At 41.7% G+C, this 22,937-nt stretch overlaps 1 protein-coding gene and 1 long non-coding RNA gene across 2 annotated transcripts; one reads left to right on the plus strand and one right to left on the minus strand.

The window, feature by feature from the left end:
* The first annotated feature begins 60 nt into the window (after positions 1 to 60).
* On the plus strand, positions 61 to 4,061 carry LOC139057331 (uncharacterized). The gene is made up of 2 exons (XR_011512688.1): positions 61 to 659; positions 3,932 to 4,061. It is a non-coding gene; the product is annotated as an uncharacterized lncRNA (long non-coding RNA).
* A 630-nt stretch (positions 4,062 to 4,691) lies between these two features.
* On the minus strand, positions 4,692 to 22,837 carry Ilk (integrin linked kinase). The gene is made up of 12 exons (XM_070535290.1): positions 22,703 to 22,837; positions 22,345 to 22,455; positions 21,642 to 21,807; positions 17,635 to 17,730; positions 17,289 to 17,385; positions 16,882 to 16,962; positions 15,271 to 15,356; positions 13,267 to 13,498; positions 10,608 to 10,729; positions 9,370 to 9,469; positions 7,237 to 7,367; positions 4,692 to 6,812 (listed from the first exon to the last, which is right to left on the minus strand). Exons 2-12 carry the CDS (start codon positions 22,431 to 22,433, stop codon positions 6,666 to 6,668), a joined length of 1,347 nt encoding a protein of 448 aa, XP_070391391.1. The 5' UTR covers positions 22,434 to 22,455; positions 22,703 to 22,837; the 3' UTR covers positions 4,692 to 6,665.
* Positions 22,838 to 22,937: the final 100 nt, after the last annotated feature.

The raw sequence follows: 22,937 nt of genomic DNA on the forward strand, positions 1-22,937 counted from the left end.
CTCGGGTATCTCGAAGGCCATGATCTCAAAGGTCGTGATCGAGGCGGCCGTGCAACGTAAAGCGTAGTTCACCGCTTATCCGCTTCGAGAAAAAGTAGCGCCACAGTTGTAATAGTTTCGGTTCTGCCGTGCTTGTCTACTACAAAGCGCCTTTGCCGCGCCTTTGGCAAAAATGCTATAACGAGCGTGGCTCTGCCCTTTTCGCATTCACGAAATTTGGTTTGTTTTGCGGTATTTATAAAATAAAGTAGTTTCGCGGTCTTGTCGCAGTACAATTTTCTGAAGCAAAGCAGGTTAGCGCGCGCTGCGAGCTCCGTTGAATGCTTTGTAGTGGATGCAGCCATCGCTCCCGACAGAGGCATAGAGGGTTGTCACACACGTTATTGATGCGTAAGGTCATATTTAGCCATAAAATGATCACGCATGTAGGATGCTTAAACGAATCATGAAATATTTATAAAACTAATTTGACGCGTTCGAGCCGATCCATGACAAGTGTGCGTGTCGTCGGTGGCTACCAAGGAGGTTGAACCTCCTTGGTGGCTACACGTACAGCTCAAAAATGCCGATTTCTCTGCAATGAAACGGTGGCGCCATCTGTGACCTCGCTGCATGTCCGTAGCCGCAGCGGTGACAAGTGCCATCGTTCTAATACTGTGGTAAGCTCACTTTGAACAACTTCAGACCATAACGTCCATTTAGTGCAAAGTGAAAATAAAAAGGAGAGGGAACAAGCTGAGTACTATAACTTTCGACTATTTTAGCCTAGACTGGACCAATTGTTAAGACCTAAGCATCTCAGCGTAAAATGGAAACAAAGAAAAAAGAAGGGGGGGGGGGGGGGTGCAAGGTGAGTCCTAACTTCTGATTGTTCATTTCTTTTGCCCAATTACCCTAAGCTAGTTGCTCAAATCATAGTCTGCGCACATGCTTGCTGGTTGTGCTTTGGTATATAAAACTAGACATGCTTTACTCAAACGTGCATTTTCATTAGACTTGTTTTAGATTCAGAACATTTTTTGCAATGTCTAATAAGTTTTACACACTTTAATTGCATCAGGCAACTGCCTGATGCAAAGTTTAGAAAGGGTCATGGATGGATGGATGGATGCGAAACTTTAATAAGGTCCTGAGGCACGCGACTCAGCGCGCTGCGGGCCGCTCCCACGTTGGGACAGTCAGGCCTTGCCCGACCGCCGCATCGTGGGCCCTCTGGACAGCCCATAGTTGCACCCCGGCATCAGGGCTCTTGATAGCGGAGAGCCACTTGTCTTCATTGATTTCTTCTGTGCCTCGTAACGAGGGGCAACGCCAGAGCATATGAAAAAGGGTCAGGCATATTTCATAATCATATAGTGACATCGTGAGTTGTCTGTGACTGAAATCCCTGTATATGGCTTCTTAATAAAAAAAAGTGTTGAAAGCAAGCATATTCCGGTATTTTACGGGTGACCATAGGCCTTAATTCGTCCCTCAACATCGAGAAGCACTCTCAGAAAGTCTGCCCCAATAATGCACAAGCTTTGCTGTCGAGTTGGGATAAGGCATAGTGAAAGTCCACAATCGCCATTCTTCTGTGAAGGGGGTGAACATATTAGAAACGGTTACCCATCCAGCCTAAAGGGGCAGGCCTAGGTAGGCCATATGCTGCCATATGCCAGGCATTGACATAAATTATGTTACACCTGTGCAACTGAAGTCTGTAGGAGACTGACAAAAATCGCTTCTGTGCATGGGCATAGTAAAACAAATACGACAAAAGCTTCCATGAGGAAACTTCCGAGAAGTCTGTGGAGAAAACAAAATGAAAGACAGAGTGCACATACAGGAAGACAGGAGGCTTTCTTTCCGGCAGTTTCAGTCGCAAATGGCAAATGTGGCTGGCACAAGGAATGACGTTATGCTGAGTGACCCTCAGGAAACTCGATCCAGGATTTTGGGTGCCACACAAACTGGTTGATGCTTGCATGGGTCTAGGCAAGTGCCATATTTCCTTTCTGGTGCAGTTGGCATAAGATGCAGCTGCACGAAACTCGGCTTTGCATACTAATAATTTGTTTCTTCTTTGACCAGATCCACACGGTGTGGTTTTATACAAAAGAAAATCCAAAGGCTGAGAAGTGCTAATTTGTGAAAGCGCCATCATATGAAAACCAAATCTATTTAGCCATGGAGGGAGCATAGTTTATTTCCTTTCTCCATGTGTTTATCTTAAAGCTTGTGGTCTCCAATACGTCTCGGAATGATAGTTAATTGTGTGAGGTTCATTAAACATCATGAAAGATACTCATAGGTTGCTATGAGCGCATTCTGCTGATGTTCTGAATCTAAAACATGTATTTGAAACATACATTTTGAGTAAAGCTTCACATCCTATATTTGATTGGCACCGCAGCACAATCTGCAAGCATGTGCGCAGGCTTTGATTTGAGCAGTATTTGCAATTCCAACACTACCTATATACAGGGTGTTTCAGTGAACACTTTCAAAAATCTTTAAAGGTTGCCTGTGGCAGATATCACAATTCTAGTTCATGAGCTGGTATACTCGAAGCGGCGGACAATACTTGCACAAAAAATTGATATGCAAATGCGACTATTTAATAAAAATGCACTAATTAAGTTTTTAACTAATTGCATTATGGCCCGTATTGCAATTTACAAATTATAGCCGTGGAGTTCGCAAGGCGGATCCACTTGGGACGAATTTTCAAGGTGGCACCAGTTTCGAGATATAAATTCTCGAACCTTGCAAAGAAATGCATTGGCGTTCCAGTTAAATTTGTTAACAAAATGTCATTTCATGCACTGAAGCACACAACTGGAACGCCAGTGCATTTCTCCGCAAAGTTCGGGAATTTATATCTCGGAACTGGTGTCATCTTGAAAATTCATCCCAAGTGGATCCGCCTTGCGAACTCCACGGCTATAATTCATAAATTGCAATATGGGTCATATAATTAGCTAAAAAGTTCATTAGTGAGTTCTTGTTAATTAGACAACTTTCCATGTAAATTTTTTTGCAAATACTGTCCGCCACTTTGAGTAGACCGGCTCATAAACTAGAATTGAGCTATCTGCCACAAGCAACCTTTAAAACATTTTTGAAGTGTTCACTGAAACACCCTGTATGTCGGAAAGGATGTGAAACTTGTGGCGGTGCCACAGTGAAATTTCTGCAACAGCTTTATTGATGTCTTAGCTATGGCAGTACCCAGTCGAGGCACGTTGAGGCAAGAAATACTATATCACATACTTGCAATAAAAAATTAAAAGCGCGACCAAGAAACCTTTCTAGCCTTTTCTTTCAGAGAGAAAGACGCCTTAAAAAATGCAACAGTCCGTGAGATTGCCACATCATGTGTGTTCATTTATTTTCTCCATTGACAAGCAATCACTGTTCGTCCAAAAAATTCAGAATGGGTTTTGCAGTTATTGTTGGTTCTGCATTGTTTTAGTGTTGCTCTTATATTCTTGTAGTGTTTGTCCCTTTAGACCTTCAAGATAAATTCTGCTTGCAAGTAAGTGCTAATAAGGGTGATGCAAAACAGCACGAACATTCTGCTCTAAATAATGAATATGCATGCTTGATTAGTGCAAGTACACCACATACTCTCTGAATAAATTCCATTCACTACCCTAAAGGCCTGTCTTGCTAAAGCTAAAGACAGTTGAGTACAGCACGATCAATTGCAACCGACCTTGTCCTTTTGCGTTTGCAAAGATTTGTTGTTGGCCCTGTGTTGTGCCAACAGTATCGATCATTGTTCAGAGGCTGTTGCTCTAGTCAGTTGACGCGTGCGAACCTAATGAGCATGTTGGATGTCATGCAACTCTACAGCTGTATCTGAATGTGGCAGCATGGTGAAGCTATGTCTGCAACTTGCATATTGCATAGGCTACCTGACACAAGTTTCCTTTTTCATTTTCAGCAGGAATGACAAAAAAAGAAATTGACATGCCAACACAATTGGAAAGAATGTTCACATGCCAGCTGCGTGCATCACTACTAGTGGTTCTGGTTTAGACTACCTGAAATCAATAAACATGGAAACTACAGTGCATTGCTGACTGGTGTTTTCATGGAATCGCCTGGGTTTGCTGTTTTTCATGCCACAAGCAGTTATTAAAAAAATAATGTTGGGGAAGCACTTTAGAAGTATATGTCTGAAGCAATGTCATTTATACTGCACTTATTTCATATATAGGTCTCCCACCACAAGAGAACTATTTGATGCTCACTAACTTCTAATGCTCATGGGCGTATTACCAACATGCCTCTGTCCCAATTATCCACACTGAAAATTGAAATAATGGCACTGCCATTTTGAAGATGACAGCAATCCATATGCATTTACAAATGATGTAGAATTGCTGAGCCACAAGTATGGGCAATGCATAAATAAAAAGTTCCAGGAATGGTGGCCATGCTGGCCTTAAACTTTTTTCTTTTTGGTTTCATTTCAGCATGAAAAACCTAATGTTCTAGTACAGTTCTGGTTCGATACCCTGGTGGTGACAGCAGCCAGTAAATATCAACAGCAAGAACCCTTAGACATTGCATGATATTGTGACACGCAACAGACTGCACAATTTGTAATGACAATAGTGCACTTAATGGCATGTATTCTGATAAAATTTCATGCAAATTTTAAAAAAGTTTATTGGACAAAATAAAGAGAATAATTACTATTCCAAGGAGCAATAGCAACAATTTATTTCCATAGCAAATATGCAGGAAAAGTTTTGGCAGTGCACTTCTATACAATAAATGCATCAGATTTCATTAATTTAACAACTGCAGTGATGAAAATGTAATCATAAATATTGGATAAGCATAAGCGCTACAGTCTGCAGCCTCCTTTGTCAGTTAAATCAGAGGCAGTATGGCTCGAGTATTTGTTACAAACAAAATACAAATGATAAGAGCGATTAATACACAAAATTAAGGTCACTGACAGTTCAACCATGAATGATGACTTGTCTAAACAATGTCAAACAAACAATTCAGACATCACTATAAATACTAATAATGTCTGGGTCACTCTAAACAGGACATATTCCACATTTCTGCACAGATATTACAACATAATAAACAATGAGCTGCAAATCAGGCTTAGCTAATTATGATGTAAGCATAAGGGCATACTGCAACACTCATCAAAATTTCTTCATTGCTAGCTCTGAACACAAACCATACCAACAGAAAAGATTTTGCAGCCTTTATCATTTTGCGACGATGTTACCATGAAAGAAAAGTATCTCCGAAGCAATTTTTTTATCTTTCACAGAACTTCATTGAGAACTTTACCAATCTGGAAAACATAAAAGATCAGTACGTCTTTCCCAGAGCCTTTCTGTGAACTTTTCTTGAAGAAAGCTCTGTGAATGTTCAGTGAACATTTTTTGTAAAAAATTTTAGAAGAGACAAAGTTTTTATCTCTAATTTTTACTAGGTATACTCCAACAAAGATGTTCTGGCAGAAAGCTAATGACAAAAGAATTTCATTTTCACCAAGAAAACGAGTATAACAGAGATAAAATAGCGACGTTGGAGAAGGTATGTCAAGAAACTTACGTCAATTGTTGCAATCTTTGGTACCATTGTTAATCCACTCTCCTTAAAAGCATGGACATTGAAAATTGTACTCCTCAATAAAAACGGGACGTTTTGCATGCTTAAAGCAATGCGTGTGGTGCCCGTTAGCCTGCCACAAACCTTCCCCTCAACACTTGGTGGTCGGTATTGTGACATACACCACTTGTGCACACCAGCTCTTACATTAGGTAATGCAAACTGAAAGATGAGTATGCAGCGAACAGTGCTATGAAATATGTCGCCAAGCAAAGGTGTGCCTTCAGTGTGCATAGTGGTTAACGAGTTTTCACTCGCTGATAACGTGTGGCTGAGCTACCAGTTTATAACTGCTCAGCATCAAATAGGCAACAAAGACTATCCAAACGGACACAAACAGAAGGCAGTAAAGGCACCCATCGAGCTGGGTTTTTTGTGCATCAAGCTGCATTTTATGCACAAGACAAGCTTCATAGCTGAAATATTCTGCACAGCATCTGTGCATATTGCACTGTAGTTTGCATCCATTATTCAGCATTAATGTGGGAATATGGGCGAGTTGGTTAATATTACGAAAAAACGGCATGAAAATGGAAAGAAGGGTTGGCTTTTGGAAACGTTTGTCTGCGAGTCATCACCCTGTATTGCTCCGTTCTTCATCCTGCTTTGTGCCGTTTCCCCTCATTGCTGCTCACAGCCCCAAGCCAGCAGTGTATGAAAATCATAACTTGAAATAGTCTAATAGTATAAGTTTTTGTGACACGTCAGAAATGCATAGCAGCTCCTACTAGCATTTAAAGGTTAATCTAATGGCTTGCAGCTATCCGAAAGCAATGACCCAAGTTTGCTTACATTTTTGTCCTTTTTTAGCCAGAGCTGCTCTTGCAGGAACTTGCAACGTGGACAAAATGCAGCATCATTTAGGACACACAAACATGTTCTTCCTTATTGTAATGCATTCCAGATGACATGACAGGATAACGATGAGACGTCACAAAAGAGATGCAGAATTAAGCTTCGGAGCATTCTAGCACTTCATGAGGCAGGTAATCTGTGTCAGAATGCTGTTTAAGAATAGACACACGATGTGCTCAGTGCTTCATCTTTTCTAAGATGGGTAGTATCATCTCAAACGTAGGCCTCTTGCCGGGGTCCTCGTTCATGCAGATACGAATCAGCCGACTCATATGTGGCGAAATCCCTGGTGGAATGGTCACACGCAGCTCTTCCAGGGCTACCTATAGGGAAACAAACCAACTTTGAGCACATCCATTTTCGAGCTTCATTCAATAAAAACTGTAACCTCAAGATACGAGACATTAAAAACATTAAGTGTAGGCATGATAGGCTTCGTGCTTAAATTAAATGGACAAAGAATAGGCATTTGCTTGCAAAAGGCTTTTGCTGGCAAAAGGCTGATTATGCCCAGCGATAAGTACTTTTGGCACAGTGTCGAACATACATCTATGCATACATGATATGGTCTTAATAGTAACTGAAATAGTCAACATATATAGCAGAACCAGCTTTTTGTGTGTCAATGCAGCATTTGGGATAACAATTAGAAGCGACTAAAAATAAAAAGCAAAAGCGACCCCATTGTTCTTGAACTTTAAGAAACTGAGACCATGAACAGTGAACATGGTGGCTGTTGCTACATACCTTCATGCCAATTTCCATTGGAGACAGGTCAGCAAAAGGAACTTGGCGGGTCGCCAACTCCCACAGCAGTATGGCAAAGCTCCACATGTCAGCCGCCTTCCAGTTCATCTCATCCTGTTTCTTCTGCAAGGCTGCGATGGTTTTGATACAGACATAAAAGTAGGTGACCGCAATATAAAATGCAAACACAAAAGCACAATGAGAGAATGTGGTGCACTAAGGAAAAGGCAGAATTTTCACATGAAGGCACAATTACCGGTGAAGCTAAAAGGACAAAATTAGCAATGGCAAGATACAATACTTTTTTTCATAATCCAGCACCGACTAATGCAATGAAACTTGTAATGACGTCAATATAATATGAAAACTTTTGTTGAGCACATGCAACTTAAAAAAAAGAAAAGAAAATCGTGCAAAGTTGTCCTAAACATTCACAACTCTTTTTATCCATATCACATTGCACGGAGCAAGGTATCTCAGTTTCTGGCACTAACAGCGCACTAGCCATACTTGACCACTTATGTACTTATGACCACTTAGTTGGTGCAATGCTGCATGATAGATAGCTAAATTATGACCTGCAAATGGAAACGAAAATAGTTGCACTAAAAGCTAACTAAATGAAATGCTATGATATCTTAAAAAAATTATGGGGTTTTACGTGCCAAAAACACTACCCGATTATGCCGTAGTGGGGGACACCGGAATAATATTGACCACCTGGGGTTCTTAAGCATGTACCTTAATCTAAGTACATGGGTGTTTTCGCATTTCGATCCTGTTAAAATGCAGCTACCGTGGCTGGGATTTGATCCCATGACCTTATTCTTAGCAGTGTAACAAAAAAGCCACTAAGCAACCACGGTGGGTGCCACAATGTCTTGGTTGCAGTTATTTATGTACGTAAGGAATGTAAAAGCAGCAAAATAACGAGGCTGCATCCATTCTGTTCACATCCCATTCATATTCTTTAAAAACAAGAAAGAAAAAGTCTCTGCTAGCAAATTGAACATGTATCTTAAGAGCGACAAACAATCCTCTATGTGTTTCAATTGTAATACAGTGAAAGCTCGTTAATTCGAACTTCAATAATTCGAATTTATGGATAATTCGAACTGTACGATTTGGTCCGGCCAAGCTCCACAGAAGTCTATGTATAAAAAAGTCCGTTAATTCGAACGCGAGAAGGTTCCCTCACGGATAATTCGAACTACGCTCGCCTGGCACACGGCCATAGAAGCGCGCCTACTGTCTACACACAAGGCTGTATTGCCTCCGAAACGGAGAGAACGGCGAGAGAAGGCAAAATCGGAAAACAATCTAACCAACGCGGGGTCAGCCAGAAGGCAGCGACGGCTGCCGCCTCTCCGTTCTACGTAACCTCCAAGACTTCTTGCCCGTTGCGAATCTCGGAGGCTTTGCAAATCTTGTACAGCTGCTAATGTTGTGCGGAGATGGCACGGCAAGCTCCAAAACACAGCGAATCAAGTACGTCGCAGCTGCGCTTGCAATCAAGAACCAACGAATCAGGGCCTTCGCCACCTTCACGCGTTCAGCGTCTTTGTCTCGGCAGTCTTCATCGGTTGTGCACCTCTGTTTTCAGCTTAGGAGGTATCGGCCGTCGCGATTCATTGTGATGGTGTTAAGCCTCGGCTAACGTTCGTTTCGGTGGACATCGGTGGTGTGGCACAGTCGGATCCAGAGCTTCGACTTGAAGATGGCGTGTGCCCGCGGCACACACCATCACTTTCTGACACGCCCAATTTCTGACATCCCCTACTGCTTCCAAATCGCAGTGTACTGTTGCCCTCCTTCACTTTCATTAGTTCGAACTTTCGTTAATTCGAACTGAAGTGGCTTCCCCTTGCGGTTCGAATTAACGAGCTTTTACTGTACCACATGCTTTCCACATTCCAGTTATGGAAACGATGTGCAATCAATATAGAATTCATGTCTCAATGATTACACATAACACGTTTGGAATTTTTGGAATGTGTACAGAACTGTTTCAACAAGGCCCAGCCCATAAAGCAGAGGCATGGGTCAGGTTCATAATGCTGCCATCACGACTGCATTCAGCTTTATGCAACTTCAACTCGCCCTTAAAATTAATTATCCATTTGCAGAGCTCACCTTCGGGTGAATACCAAGCAGGATGATACATCTTTCCCCGTTCTTGGAAGGAAAACTTGGTGTCGGCCATGTTTACGTAAGCTGTCATTTCCTCATCCACCTGTCAATAATAAGACAGACAAGAATGTCCTTCACGTTCGCTGACCAATGCACCATTACATGTAGTGCACAAGCTTCTGCTAAGATGGCATGTGGGGCATCTAGAAAAGACAAAGAGAAGGCATTGTGCTCTGCAGCCCTTCTATACATCCTGCATGCCATCACGTCACTATAATTCTGGAATAAAGTGCAAATGGAAAGGAACCTCCATTATGTGAAATCGCAGCATGTGATAGCAGCATAGCCGGGCGTTGAATATGCTGTCGCCCTAAAGCCAAGCACCTGTCAGTCACTCATAGGTTCCATACACAGTTGCTAACTTGGAAATGGAAATATGCCTTCTTACATTTGCATTCTGTTTTTCCATAATAATAAATAATGTAAGCATAGAAGGTAAAGCAGCCATCCCATGTGAGTGGTGAAACAAAGAGCAGCATGCTGCAAGGTGAGAACTCGAGTGGGCAAATGAAAGGAATCATGCACAGGAAGTTGATAAAACTATATATACCAGCCTAGCTTCACAACTCCAGTAAATGTATGAAGACTATGACAAGGACATAGACAGTGCAACATTTCTATCGCACTTCTCTTCCTTTTCACACTTAGTGGTTCTACCAGCATGCTGCCTTTGTTATTACCAGGATCAACTGGTCTTGAGAGGTGGGTGATAAGAAAGGAATAGGATCAAGCAAAAACAATCCTTATACCCACAATGCTGTAAGAACACAAAGTGTTCCAAGCAAAGCAGGCCTGGAGAATTAGCAGGCAAGCAAGCATTAGCAAGCAGGCCTGTACGATTAGACAGCAGCTGCATGCTTAGTGCCTCCCATCCATCAACTTATTTTAAGAAGCACTTTTCAAGCAAAAGGACAACTATATAGACTTGTTAGTATCACAGGTACCTACCATCAGGAAATTGTTCTGGATATACAATCACTAATTAAGTCAACTTGCACTGAACTTGAGACCACATTCATTGTCTGTTGGAGCTGATGTGTATAAATGGTTGCAAACTAAGATTAGTTATCACACTGGCAGACTGTAGGCGATCCTAATGCGCAGACTCTTGACTAACTTATTACGTAGGTGAGTACTTAGGAAGTAAAATTTTACCAACACCTACTGTGATTAACACTCACCATGACATGCTTGCTGCTCAGCTGATAGTTTGGAATCATGGGCTCGAGGGTGTGCAGGAAGGCCATGCCGCGGGCAACGTCAATGGCAAACTTGAGTGCCTGCGCCTGGTCCACCACCATCCCTACGATAGACAAGGAAGACATCCTGCATAAACAACTAAAGCAGACACAGTGCTGCCCACTCCTGACATTCAAAATGATGCTGAGTAAACTTGCCCAGAATGTACAGAGAAGTATGCCTTCTATTTTTCTAAGCTTTTCAACGAGATCTCATTTTTCAAGAGAATCAACAAATTATACTTTAGACCTGCGGTAGACGCCTTCGTATTTACTGGTAATGTTCTCCATTCCTGTTCGAGCTACTGCTCGTAAGTGTTTTATTAAAGAAAAAAAAAATCATGCACAATTAAAGAAACTGTATGATGACCCCTGCTCTTTAAAATATGGCAGTCCTAAGACGGTCACAGTTGTAGCATTACTTTTCTAATGCACACAGTTTTCAGGCCTTAAAACGCAATTCGAATGAATAACTGGGGGGCTATTCTCTAAGTGTCCACCTAGTGGACATGTCCATTTCGTCTGCTGCTAAAGTGTTGATTGGCTGAAGGCACCTGTCTTCTTCTGATGCCATACCCCAGCCCAGCTAATCAGAACTTCAGCAACAGACAAAATAGATACTTACAGAATATCCCCCCGTGCTGCAGTGCAAAAAAATACCTAATTAATATTATACATGCTTTCTTTAGTCAAGTTTTCAACCACTGACACTATATTCTACAATCTAGTCTTAGCAGTTGCTAACCAAGATTGAACATGCCATGTTCTTTAATGAATTAGCATAACAAGCTGCCAGTGTTTTATCTTGTGACTTTCCTACACCTTTGTGTGTTGCGATTGAAACAGTGGTGTCATGTGGCAAGATTTCACTGGCATATGGCTTATTAACCTTATAATAGTACTTGTCAATTTTAATGACATTGTCAGCATGAGGTGAAGCTAAAAACTTTTATAGTTGCTCTCGGAACCTCTTATTTTATGATGACAAGAAAAATAACACTAAGAAAAAGAGGATGAAAGACTTGATAAGAGACAAATGATTATGAAATGCAACAAACACAAAACAAACTCATAAACACTGCACAAACGCCTGTAGCAGCAATTGGCAAATATGCATGTTTTCTAACTAACAACTGTGGTTACGCATGTGGTACACATGCCAGATTATGCATTGTTCCATCGTCAAATACCACTCGTCAGTGTCCAAATGTCATTATGGCATTCGTCCTGTTTTGGCTAATACCAGTCTTCATTCGCACAACGAAGGTGAGAAAACATGAGATATATTTTTTCAAGGCTAGAAGAGCCAGTGCTTGAAAAGAGGTTCAGGTGATGGTTCAATGGAATCCTGCTGCCAAGATTGCACAAAGGCGCATCCCAGGTATGTACAGAGCTCAGTGATTAAAATGTTATACAGTAAAAGCTCGTTAATTCGAACCGCAAGGGTAAGCCGCTTCAGTTCGAATTAACGAAAGTTCGAACTAACGAAAGTGAAGGAGAGCAACAGTAAACTGCGATTTGGAAGCAGTAGGGCATGTCAGAAATTTGGCGGGTCAGAAAGTGATGGCGTGTGCTGCGGGCACACGCCATATTCAAGTCGAAGCTCTGGGTCCGACTGGGCCACACCACCGATGTCCACCGAAAGGAACGATAGCTGAGGCTTAACACTATCACAATGAATCGAGACGGCCGATACCTCCTAAGCTGAAAACAGAGGTGCACCACCGATGAAGACTGCCGAAACAAAGACGCTGAACATGTGAAGATGGCGAAGGCCCTGATTGGTTGGTTTTTGATTGCAAGCGCAGCAGCGACGTATTTGATTCGCTGTGTTTTGGCGCTTGCCGTGCCATCTCCGCACAACATTAGCAGCTGTACAAGATTTGCTCTCGGAGGTTACGTAGAACGGAGAGGCGGCAGCCGCCGCTGCCTTCTGGCTGGCCCCGCGCCGGTTAGATTTTTTTCCGATTTAGCCTTCTCTCGCCGTTCTCTCCGTTTTGGAGGCAATACAGCCTTGTGTGTAGGCAGTAGGCGCGTTTCTCTGGCCGTGTGCCAGGCGAGGATAGTTCGAATTATCCGTGAGGGAACCTTCTCGCGTTCGAAATAACGGACTTTTTTATACGTAGACTTCTATGGAGCTTGGCCGGACCAAATCGTACAGTTCAAATTATCCATAAATTCGAATTATTGAAGTTCGAATTAACGAGCTTTCACTGTAATCAGCTTGCATGGACGCTGGCATGTTTTGCACCACCAGTGTTCTCTGGGGCAGTGAGCTGGTACATTGAGGTATAAAATAAAGGCAAGGGTCTTTTTGATGCATTGCAACTTCATTTGGCCCCCCAGCAATCACCCAGTGTGCATCGCGTTTGAATTGCTGGACACTCTACCTAGCGGCCACAGTGTTGCACTGCTGAGCTCAAGGTTGCGGGTTCAATCCCAGCTGCGGTGGCCACATTTCGATAGGAGGCAAAATGCGAGAATGCTCAAGTACTTCTATTTTGGGGCACATTAAAGAACCCCAGATGTTCAAAATAATTCTCATAATCTCATAATCTGATCAGTTATAGCAAGTAAAACCTTGAAATTGTTAGGTATATACCTGATGATCCATGCAGGATGTCGAAAAGGGAACCATGTGGCAGATACTGCTGCACAACGATCAAGTGCGGAGGGCGGTTGACGCAGCCAATGACTGGAAGGACATTAGGATGCGAGAAGATGCGCAGTCGTGGATACTGGTCGTTGAAGTCTCGCGAGATGCGTGGTGTCACTTCGCCCACCTTGAGAATCTTGGCTATGATGTCATTCCCCTGCCAGGAGCCCTTCCAAGTCTGCATAAGAAAGAATGGTGGAGCTTCAAGAGTGTTGGAACTGGCACTGGCAGAAATTAAATCACAGCAGATTCGTGATAATTCAAATGCTTTGGGTCCAGAGACTTGTGACTGGAACACCAGAAGTGTGAATTATCCAAATTTGAAAAAAAAAATCAGAACAGAAAAAAATTGTCAGTATACAAATGCACAATGTGAGGAACACCATACACAGTACGGAACTAAGCAACTCGTCAATGAACTGTTTATTGGTGGAAATATGAGAGAGAATCTCTGTACAATGCAGGATATTAGACCTGTGGATGCACAAGTGGCTTAGTGGTGCCTACTTACAGTGATGTTTGTCAATAGATGCAGTAGCCTGAATATCAAATGCAGACACGCTCTGACTATAAACGCATTATGAAGTTCTTATCATCCATTTCTGGCAACACTGCTCTGCTCTGGGAAGTTAAAACAGTAATAAATTAAATAAGATTATTTTATCTTTAACTAAAAGTGCTCAAGATGCCTAGAAAACACAGCCTGCCAATCACAAGTTTGAGATTTCTTTGAATTTGCCAGAATCGCGAATAATTCAAGTTTCAGTTATGTGCTAATAGTAACCACAAAGTTCTAGTTATTACGAGCTAACGGTAAGTGCAGGTGTGCATGCCTTGCTAAAAAGTTCATTAACCCCACAGAAAAATTGAATCCCTGCCCAAATACCTCTAAGTGTTAACAGCTTGCTTTCTCTGAACAAGAGAATCACCCTAATGATTGATAATCACATTAATTCAAAGTTGAAAGTCACTCAGGCACGTTTACAAAGATGGGGGAGGAAAGCAAGAGCACTTGTGTATTGTGCACTGGGTGCACATTCGAGAACCCCAGGCGGTCTAAATATCTGAAGCCCCCCACACTACAGTGTGCCTCATAATCAGATCGTGGTTTTGCATGTAAAACCCCAGATATGTATATTTATTATTATTGTTTTGTCATCTCCAAGAGTGTTGGGTTATTAAATACACTGATGAGAAAAGAAGAGGAAAGATAAATTCTGCCTGGAAAGAGGTGACAGCATGACAAAAACATGTTTTTACTCTGTATCACCAAGTTCCTTTTAACCCTTTCAATGTCTGGTTTTTTAGGAAGTGATGCACCCTCAGTGTCGTTTTTCTTCATGGGTACTATAAAACGAACAAAATGGTTTACTTTTGGCTATGCAGAAGGGAATAAATGACACGAATAATGGCAAATGTGGCCTTGGTATGGTTCCCACACTGCTATCTTCGTTTCTTATTCCTACCTAGTTCCGTTTTCATGTGCACGCAGAAAAATACCGGTACATTAGTGACATTGAAAGAGTTAAAGTAGTACTTGTTTACAAGGGAGTTAAGTGCCAAACAGTAAAAGTACTATACTTTCAGAGTGAAACACGTCAAGAAAACTTTTCACTCCATATGTGCAATTACTCGAGAGTGCCACATCATGTCGCTAAAAATATGTTCACTAAAGTTTACGCAAACTCAAGTTTACGAGCCGAAATTGTAATGATGTCAAACAGAGTGCACGCCAGTGGAAATGAAAGTATGCACATTCATCATCATCATCATCATCGGCCTCTATTTATGTCCACTGCAGGACGAAGAACTCCCCCAGCGATCTCCAATTACCTCCATCTTGCACTAGCTGATGTACATCAGTCAGTCCTAAATTGACACCTTGCATGCAGTGAGTACAGTACATCACTGAATAAACATGAAGATATGAAATCATGTGGATCAGCTCACCTCTCCAGACGAGGTCGATGCAATTTGTTGGAAAAACTTGAGCTCGTCCATGTTAATACCCGAGTGCCTTGAAAGAGTGGCATCCCCTGAAACAAAGCAGTAACGCAATGTAAATTAAAAACAGATGCACTGCCTAGTACACTGCCATGAGTTTTGATTGCGATGCTTTTTGAGCTTCTGCTTTCGCAATGATGTAAGTGTTGTAATGCCTCTACAATATCAGTGCTGTCCTCCATTTCTGATTCGGCACCATCGGGTTTCTTCATGAGCATGACTTGCACTCTCGGGGCACAAGCGTTGAAATAGTTGAGGCAGCTTCTAGCACAATGCACCTGTAGCATGAGATTGTGCAGTGTTGCACCAGGGAGATGGCGTTACAAATGCTGGTTTTTCTCAAATGTATGCCATTGATAAGAGCTAGATGTTTGTTGCAACAATACCTTAGTTTGGGTGAGTTGGCCAATCTTGACAGTTTTCATACAAACGCGCTAAAGATGAAGACAAAAGGAACACACATGACATACGGCGCTCGTCCTCTTGTATGTGTTCCTTTCACCTTCGTATTTAGCGCATTTTTATGAAACCTAGATGTAAGTGGTGCCTGTAGGTTCGATAAATGCTGGTTGCGCAAGTTGTTATAAAGTGGCTTCGCCGAATCATCCACTCAATTAGCAAGCACTAGCTTGCCTAAAAAACAGTTCACTTCTGACTTCACGTGTTTACACTACCAGCTGATTTGCCTGTCACCACCATGATTTGGCTATGTTATGTATGGCCCATTAGATATTTGAATTTCGTCTAGCGTTTTATAAAGAAACAACACGAAAGTACAAACAATAAAGTGAATAAGAAAAGCCACACAGAAAGCACTGGCTAAGAGCTAAAATAAGTGAGGATTGCTTGCCGCATTCCTGTTTTCTGAGAAAGAGATAGCTGCTGGACAGCATTTCACCATTGGCTTTTGCTTCTTGATGCACATTTTGCACTGTTTCTTTAAATTACACTTCTATGTATCTGCAATGTATGCCTGAAGCAAGCAAACACACCTTCAAGTTCAAATTCAAATGTTTGCAATATTTGTGAAAAGGTTTCCAACACTCTTATCAGTTCCACTATCACCACACAAAAACAGCACACTGCAACATAGCAAAACATGTGACGCACTAGCAACACATCAGCAATCGTGAAACAGCTCCATTTAAGACTAACCATCAGAGCCACAAGAAACTAACAAAGATGTACAACATAATGAATTGCACACGAGTTATTATAATTACAGCTGAAGGTAATTTTCCTTAAAGCAGTTAGCTCATCCTACCACCCATCTTCTTCCTTCTGTCAGCATTACTTGGTAATGCACAGTTTCAGGTCTATTACCAAAGAAATCAAGTCAATAAAGAAGCAATTAAATCAGGCAGAACAGAAAAATGGGCTAGTTGGTAAGGAATAGCTGCTGTGCCCTAAACCAAGGGAAAAGAGAACGAGGCACAAGACAAAGAAATGATTTGGACCACAAGTGTGGAAACAAGTTGGCTGATTCTTACACGTCCCAGCGGCACTTTACCGAATGTTCCAAGCACCGTGGATAGGGGAAAAAAATAGCACACTCACTTGTCCTTGTTTTGGTGCCAAGCCAATTTTGGTCCTTGTAGTAAACTTTCTTCAAATCCTGGCCAGCCTGCTCAGCCACTTCTGGATCACAGGAACAACATTTGATAACTTTAGATACTTATGCACAGGTAGGCCATAATGAAACATGAAGAGAAAAGAAAGAGACAAAACAGGTCGTTTCCCTTTCCAAATTCAGCCGTGTGCCTGTGAAACTGCAGTGATATGCTCACATACACCAAGTTCTGAGGTTAGCGCACCTTTAGCTTTAGCTGTGCTGGGATTTCACATAACAATAATTTAATTATGCATATGATGCATATTGCATTTTTTCTTACTATTGGTGTTTCGTCCTGGCTCGCCTGTATATAAAATATGCACTAACAGACAGCTGATGCACACAAGCTCACCTCTCAAGCGAATTCCCATGTGACCTTTGCATTTATCGAGCGGCGTTTCACCATACTTGTTTGCAATGGACACCAAGGCACCACTGGCAATCAAATCCTGCAGACACACAAACACAAGAAAACTGTAACAAGTCGTGCTATACACACTTTCAGTCCAATGCAAGCCATAATGCATAATTCAAGGGAAGGAAAGCAATGGCAGAAATATGTATAAAGGATAAGCACAGATGGGCTCTACCAAAATTATTTCCATAAAACTTGCCTCTGCTAAGGAAAGCAATGGCAGAAATATGTATAAGGGATAAGCACAGATGGGCTCTACCAAAATTAATTCCAGAAAACTTGCCTCTGCTATCGCTTGGTATCCCCAGAAGCAAGCATAATGAAGTGGTGTATTTCCATGCTCATTAATGGCATTGACATCCATTTTGCGCTTGAGCAGCTGTGAAAGAATAAAAGAGCAACACTATAAGAAGACGAAGAACCATAACAGCCATAGTCCCATTTGAGCTACAGAATGAGCAAGTTATAACCACATGCTCCAACACAGGTCACTTCTCTTATGACCTGTTCGCATTTGTAGAGGTTAAAGGGCCTACTGCAATCTTTCAAATGTAACCTTATTTTGGAAACTGTGCCCTACCAAAGGCCAAGCTGGTGACCTTTAGAGTGCTCATTGAACTGTTTCTGTATACCTGTGCCATCACCAAAGTATTAAAAATTTTAAAAATAGATATATGAGCAGACTTTGAAAATTCCTGTGGCTCTCACCTCAGCACATTTACTGCAACAGAACTTCCTCCCTTGGCTACTCCCTAACTTCATGCAAAGCTCCTGCAATTATGTGTCAGCTCCTACAATGGCACATGACGACACAACAATGGTCCCATTACAACACATAGTGGTGTAATGGAATGGACAGAGCAAACCCTGTTTCATGTTGTTCCCAGGGTAAAAAGTTGCTTAAGGTATCCGTTTCCTATGCTATAAACGTATGCACGGATTACGGGACAATGGTTCACACCCCAGTGCAATGGCATGGACAGACAGACAGACAGATAAAACCCTATTCTGAGCACTTCAATGCTGTTGCAATAACACATGTCAGTGCTGCTCTCTCCTGTCTACAGCTGTTTTGAGCCGATCATTTTTGGAGGTGTACGTACCTTTTGATGCACGCTAACTGGCTAAGCCAGCTGAAGTAAATGTTTTTTCAATGGTTTTATGTTCACAGCACACCAAATAGCTAATAGTTTAATTTCAATTCTGTGCCTATTTCTATGGTTCATCTTGTAATAAACACATCATTCAATGTGCCAGTTCTTGTATTGTCTGTTCACATATTTATTTATTCAAAATACCTTACAGGCCCGAAGAATGGGCATTGGGTAAGGGGGGGAAATTGACACAGTATAAAGAGCAGCAAATAATTATGCAAAATTATACAGTTATACAATGCTTTGTTAATAAAAACACAACGAAGAGTCAAGTTTACACCAAGAAAATAATTCTAAATAACAAGAAAAAAAAAAGCATACAAGAAGCAACACAGACAAGTTTTTTTTTTTTTAAAGTAAGAAATGAATGTTTATGTCGTGACGGAATTTTTCTTTGTTAGCTTCAGCTACCAGGATATCGGGAAGGTCGTTCCACAAGCGGATGACACGTGGAAGCGCAGATGAGTTAAAAGCGTCTGTTTTGCCGTAGATGCGCGTGAAAGAAAGATGATTATGCAATCTGCGTGAGGTGAATGGAGAAACTTGCAGAGCTATTGGTGATGGCCTGGGCCCGTGAACGTACTTGTGAAAAAGCAATATAAGTGCTACATCACGACGAGTGGTCAAAGAAGGAATTGATAGATTGTTTTTAATTTGCGTTATACTTTCACTCCAGTTGTAATTTTGTGAAATAAATCTAGCGGCTCTATTCTGAACTGATTCTAGCATAGTGGTTAAATAAATGTAATGAGGGGACCATACTGAACAAGCGAATTCAAGTTTAGGGCGAACAAATGTAAGGTAGGCTAATTTGCGGATATTTGTCGGCGTCTTACGGAGGTTCCGGCGTAAATATCCCAAGGATCGGGAGGCATTTCCGCAGATATTGTTTATATGTGTAGTCCAGGAAAGGTTTGTTGTCAGGGTTATGCCTAGGTATTTGTAAGAAGTAACTACAGACACAGGATTGTTATTAATATAGTATGGAAAGCTGGAAAGAAAATGTTTGCGAGTGAAAGACATTACTTTACATTTATCTGGATTAAGCGACATTAGCCAGGTTCTACACCAGCTGCTAATAAGGTCAAGATCAATTTGAATTTTTACGTGGTCATCAGTACTAGTAATTTCTCGGTAAACTATACAATCGTCAGCAAAGATCCGCACATGAGAAGAAATGTTATTCGGTAAGTCGTTAATATATATAAGGAAAAGAAGTGGACCGAGGACACTACCCTGTGGCACACCAGAAGACACGTAAGAGAGCGGGGAGGAAAAATTATTAACCACGGTGAACTGCTGCCGATTGGTAAGAAAGTTCCGAATCCAAGATAGCGTTAGTGAATCTAAGGACAACGAAGACAGTTTAGAAATTAGTCGGCAGTGAGCTACGCGATCAAAGGCTTTTGAAAAATCTAAAAACATGCAGTCAGTTTGCAGGTTTTTGTCCAGATTAAAATGTAATTCAGTCGTGAACTCAAATAGTTGCGTGTCGCACGATAAACCCTTTCTAAATCCATGCTGGTTTGTGAAGAAAAAGTTATTATTCTCTAAATGATTGTAAATATGGGAGGTGATTATATGCTCTAGCATCTTACAGCAGATGGAAGTAAGTGAAATGGGTCTGTAGTTTAGCGGTGAATTTCTATTGCCAGATTTAAAGATGGGAATGACCTTCGCGATTTTCCAGTCTTGGGGAAGCATTCCTGTCGATAGCGATTGTCGGAATATATGAGATAATATTTTACTCGAGACTGATATCGTGTTTTTTAGTATTTTTGAGTTTATGTCGTCAATGCCTGCTGATGTGGACACTTTCAGATTATTTATAATGGATGCGATGCCGTCGACAGTAATGTCGATGGGCTGTAAGAAAGGGTAGTCAAGATCAGCTACCTCAGGCACGTTTGAGTCGTCTTCTATGGTGTATACTGATGAAAAGAATGAATTGAACGCGTTTGGACAGTCATAATCTGGAATGGGAATGTGGTCGTTATCATGCAAAATGATGTTTCCGTCCTGTCGCTCCGGACACACTGATTCCCAAAATTTTTTTGTGTTAGTTGTGAGCAGGGATGGCAAATCGTGCGAAAAGTACTTATCTCGGGCAGCGCATACTCTGGAGCAGTAGCTTTTCAAGAAGTCGGTGTATTTTTTCCAAGATATTGGAGTGGACGCGCGTTTTGCGGACGCGTACAATCGTTTCTTTTTATTTCTCAGTTGGTTAAGTGACTTAGTGAACCACGGATTGCGTTTATCATTTGTTATTTTATATACTATAAAGGTACTATATTGTACCTTGTAAAATCCCTGTAGTGATGATTACTCTGTGTGTGTACAAACACACACACACACACACACACACACACACACACACACACACACACACGCACACACACACGCACACACACACGCGCACACACACACGCACGCACAGACACAAATGAAGTAATTCTTTTTGGATTCAGCAATTATTAAGCTGGAAGAAGTGCAGGCACACAAACAAGAACAAATATTTAATGCCACGTTGAGGCCGGCCACCAGCCTTTATCAGAAGTCAAGGCCAGTCCTGGCCGAAATGCCGAACTAAATGTCCATTTGTTTTTGTACATCGGTCTAGGCTTCTTACATGGCTTGTATATATTTATATATAATGTGAGACACAGAAACACTGGGATGTGAACAAATGATTATCACTACCAGCTACTACATTGATGCATCACACTGTTCATTGAGTTGCACAGAAGTTCAAATGTCGGCAGAAGTGATTGAACAAGTGTAGAGTCCAAGCTTTGCAATCTCGCCCACAAAACTGCTGCAAATGAACCAAGGCAAATAATAATGAACTCTATAGCAACTCATGCAAAACAGCCATGGCCGTACAGTAATGACAAAGATTTTGACAAGCTTTCTGGCACATAATACAAAAAGGATTATTTTTCCCCCTTTTCCTTTACACACCATCATGAAATAAAGAAGGTAAGAAAAAAAAGAAATCATGGTCACTAAATAAATAAGTCGGATAAAAGTTTTCGTGTTATCAGCCTCTGTTTCAGTAGAGGTTCCAAAGCATATGGCCGGTCACATGTGACTGGTCTGCAAATTTTTTGGGAAAGAGTGTGCATACGTCACATACCATGTGCACAATGTCGCGATGCCCATGAGCAGCTGCCAGGTGAAGCGCTGTATCGTCTCCCATGTTGGTGGCATTAACTCGTGAGCCCCGTACAATGAGCATGTCCACAATGTTTGCGTGACCCTCTTTGGCAGCCCAGTGAAGTGGACTGAAGCCATGGTCGTCCCTGTGACAGCAACATTTATGCGCCAACAGTGTAAACATAGGCAGGTCTATGTAAACTGAAAAGCGCAAGTATAATTAAACCACACATGTACTGTGGAAAAGTTCTACTTACGAATGGACTGGGAAAAAAAAAGAGCAACTTTAAAGACGATTGGGCAGAAGTAGAGCAAATACTTCTTTCTTTCTTTTGAGCTGTCAAAAGAAGAGACGCCACGTACATACGTCTTAAGTAAACATCGTTTCTACCTAGACGTAGCCTGTTTATCAGTGCAGAACTCGCAACATAGATCGGAGAGTGTAAAGGTGTCTTGCACGAATCTTTGGCGTAGGCGTACAACCTACACCTCCTAAAAAGGAACTGACCTCAAACTTTCCGTAGTAATATCATATTTGACTCCGCCATGTGCGGGAGAACACACATCGAAATAATATTGAATGACAGATGATTGAATCCTGTCTTTAGTAACGGCCGGAATTAATTCTGCTTAGTGAACACTGCGTCTGGACGCGCGTAAGTTGACGTGCGGCTTCGACTCACCCCTGATTCATGTCATGTTCGGTGTCGTCGAGCCAGACGCGCACTTGGAATGCGTTCCCCTCGCGACACCAATGAAATATGTCCTCCATCGCTGCGGGCTTACTCGTTTACCTATAAGTAAAACATTCGTGAGAACTGTTTGACCGATCAAAACTCCTAGAAGAGCGCTATGCGAAAGTTAAGTTCTAGCTGCGAGGCCATGCAGTAGAGTCTAGAAAAGCAGACAACAATTCCATCAGAGCTGGCCAAGGAGAGAGGTGCTTTGAGATCTTCCGTCGCAACCGCTCAGCCGCTTGACAACAAGTCGCTGTATTATGATACCGAAACAACGACAGAAAGAAGTTAACAGTGAACTCACCTGCGCTAAAGAAACTGTATCGTACACGCCCAGTCTCTGAGAAACATCCATTTACGGCACAGAGTCAACCGGAAGTGCAAAATAGCATTACGGAAGTGTGAGTGAATTGTTTGTTGTGGCTATGGAGTGTGAAGCTTGAGCAGATTACTTTATTTGCTAAAAATAGAAGAACTGAGCAGTTTAAGCCAATTGGTGAATGCGTTGCGATTACGAAGATAAGCTAATTGTATTGAGT

The sequence above is a fragment of the Dermacentor albipictus genome, chromosome 3 (genome assembly GCF_038994185.2).
Source record: "Dermacentor albipictus isolate Rhodes 1998 colony chromosome 3, USDA_Dalb.pri_finalv2, whole genome shotgun sequence".
In the NCBI taxonomy this organism is placed as follows: domain Eukaryota; kingdom Metazoa; phylum Arthropoda; class Arachnida; order Ixodida; family Ixodidae; genus Dermacentor; species Dermacentor albipictus.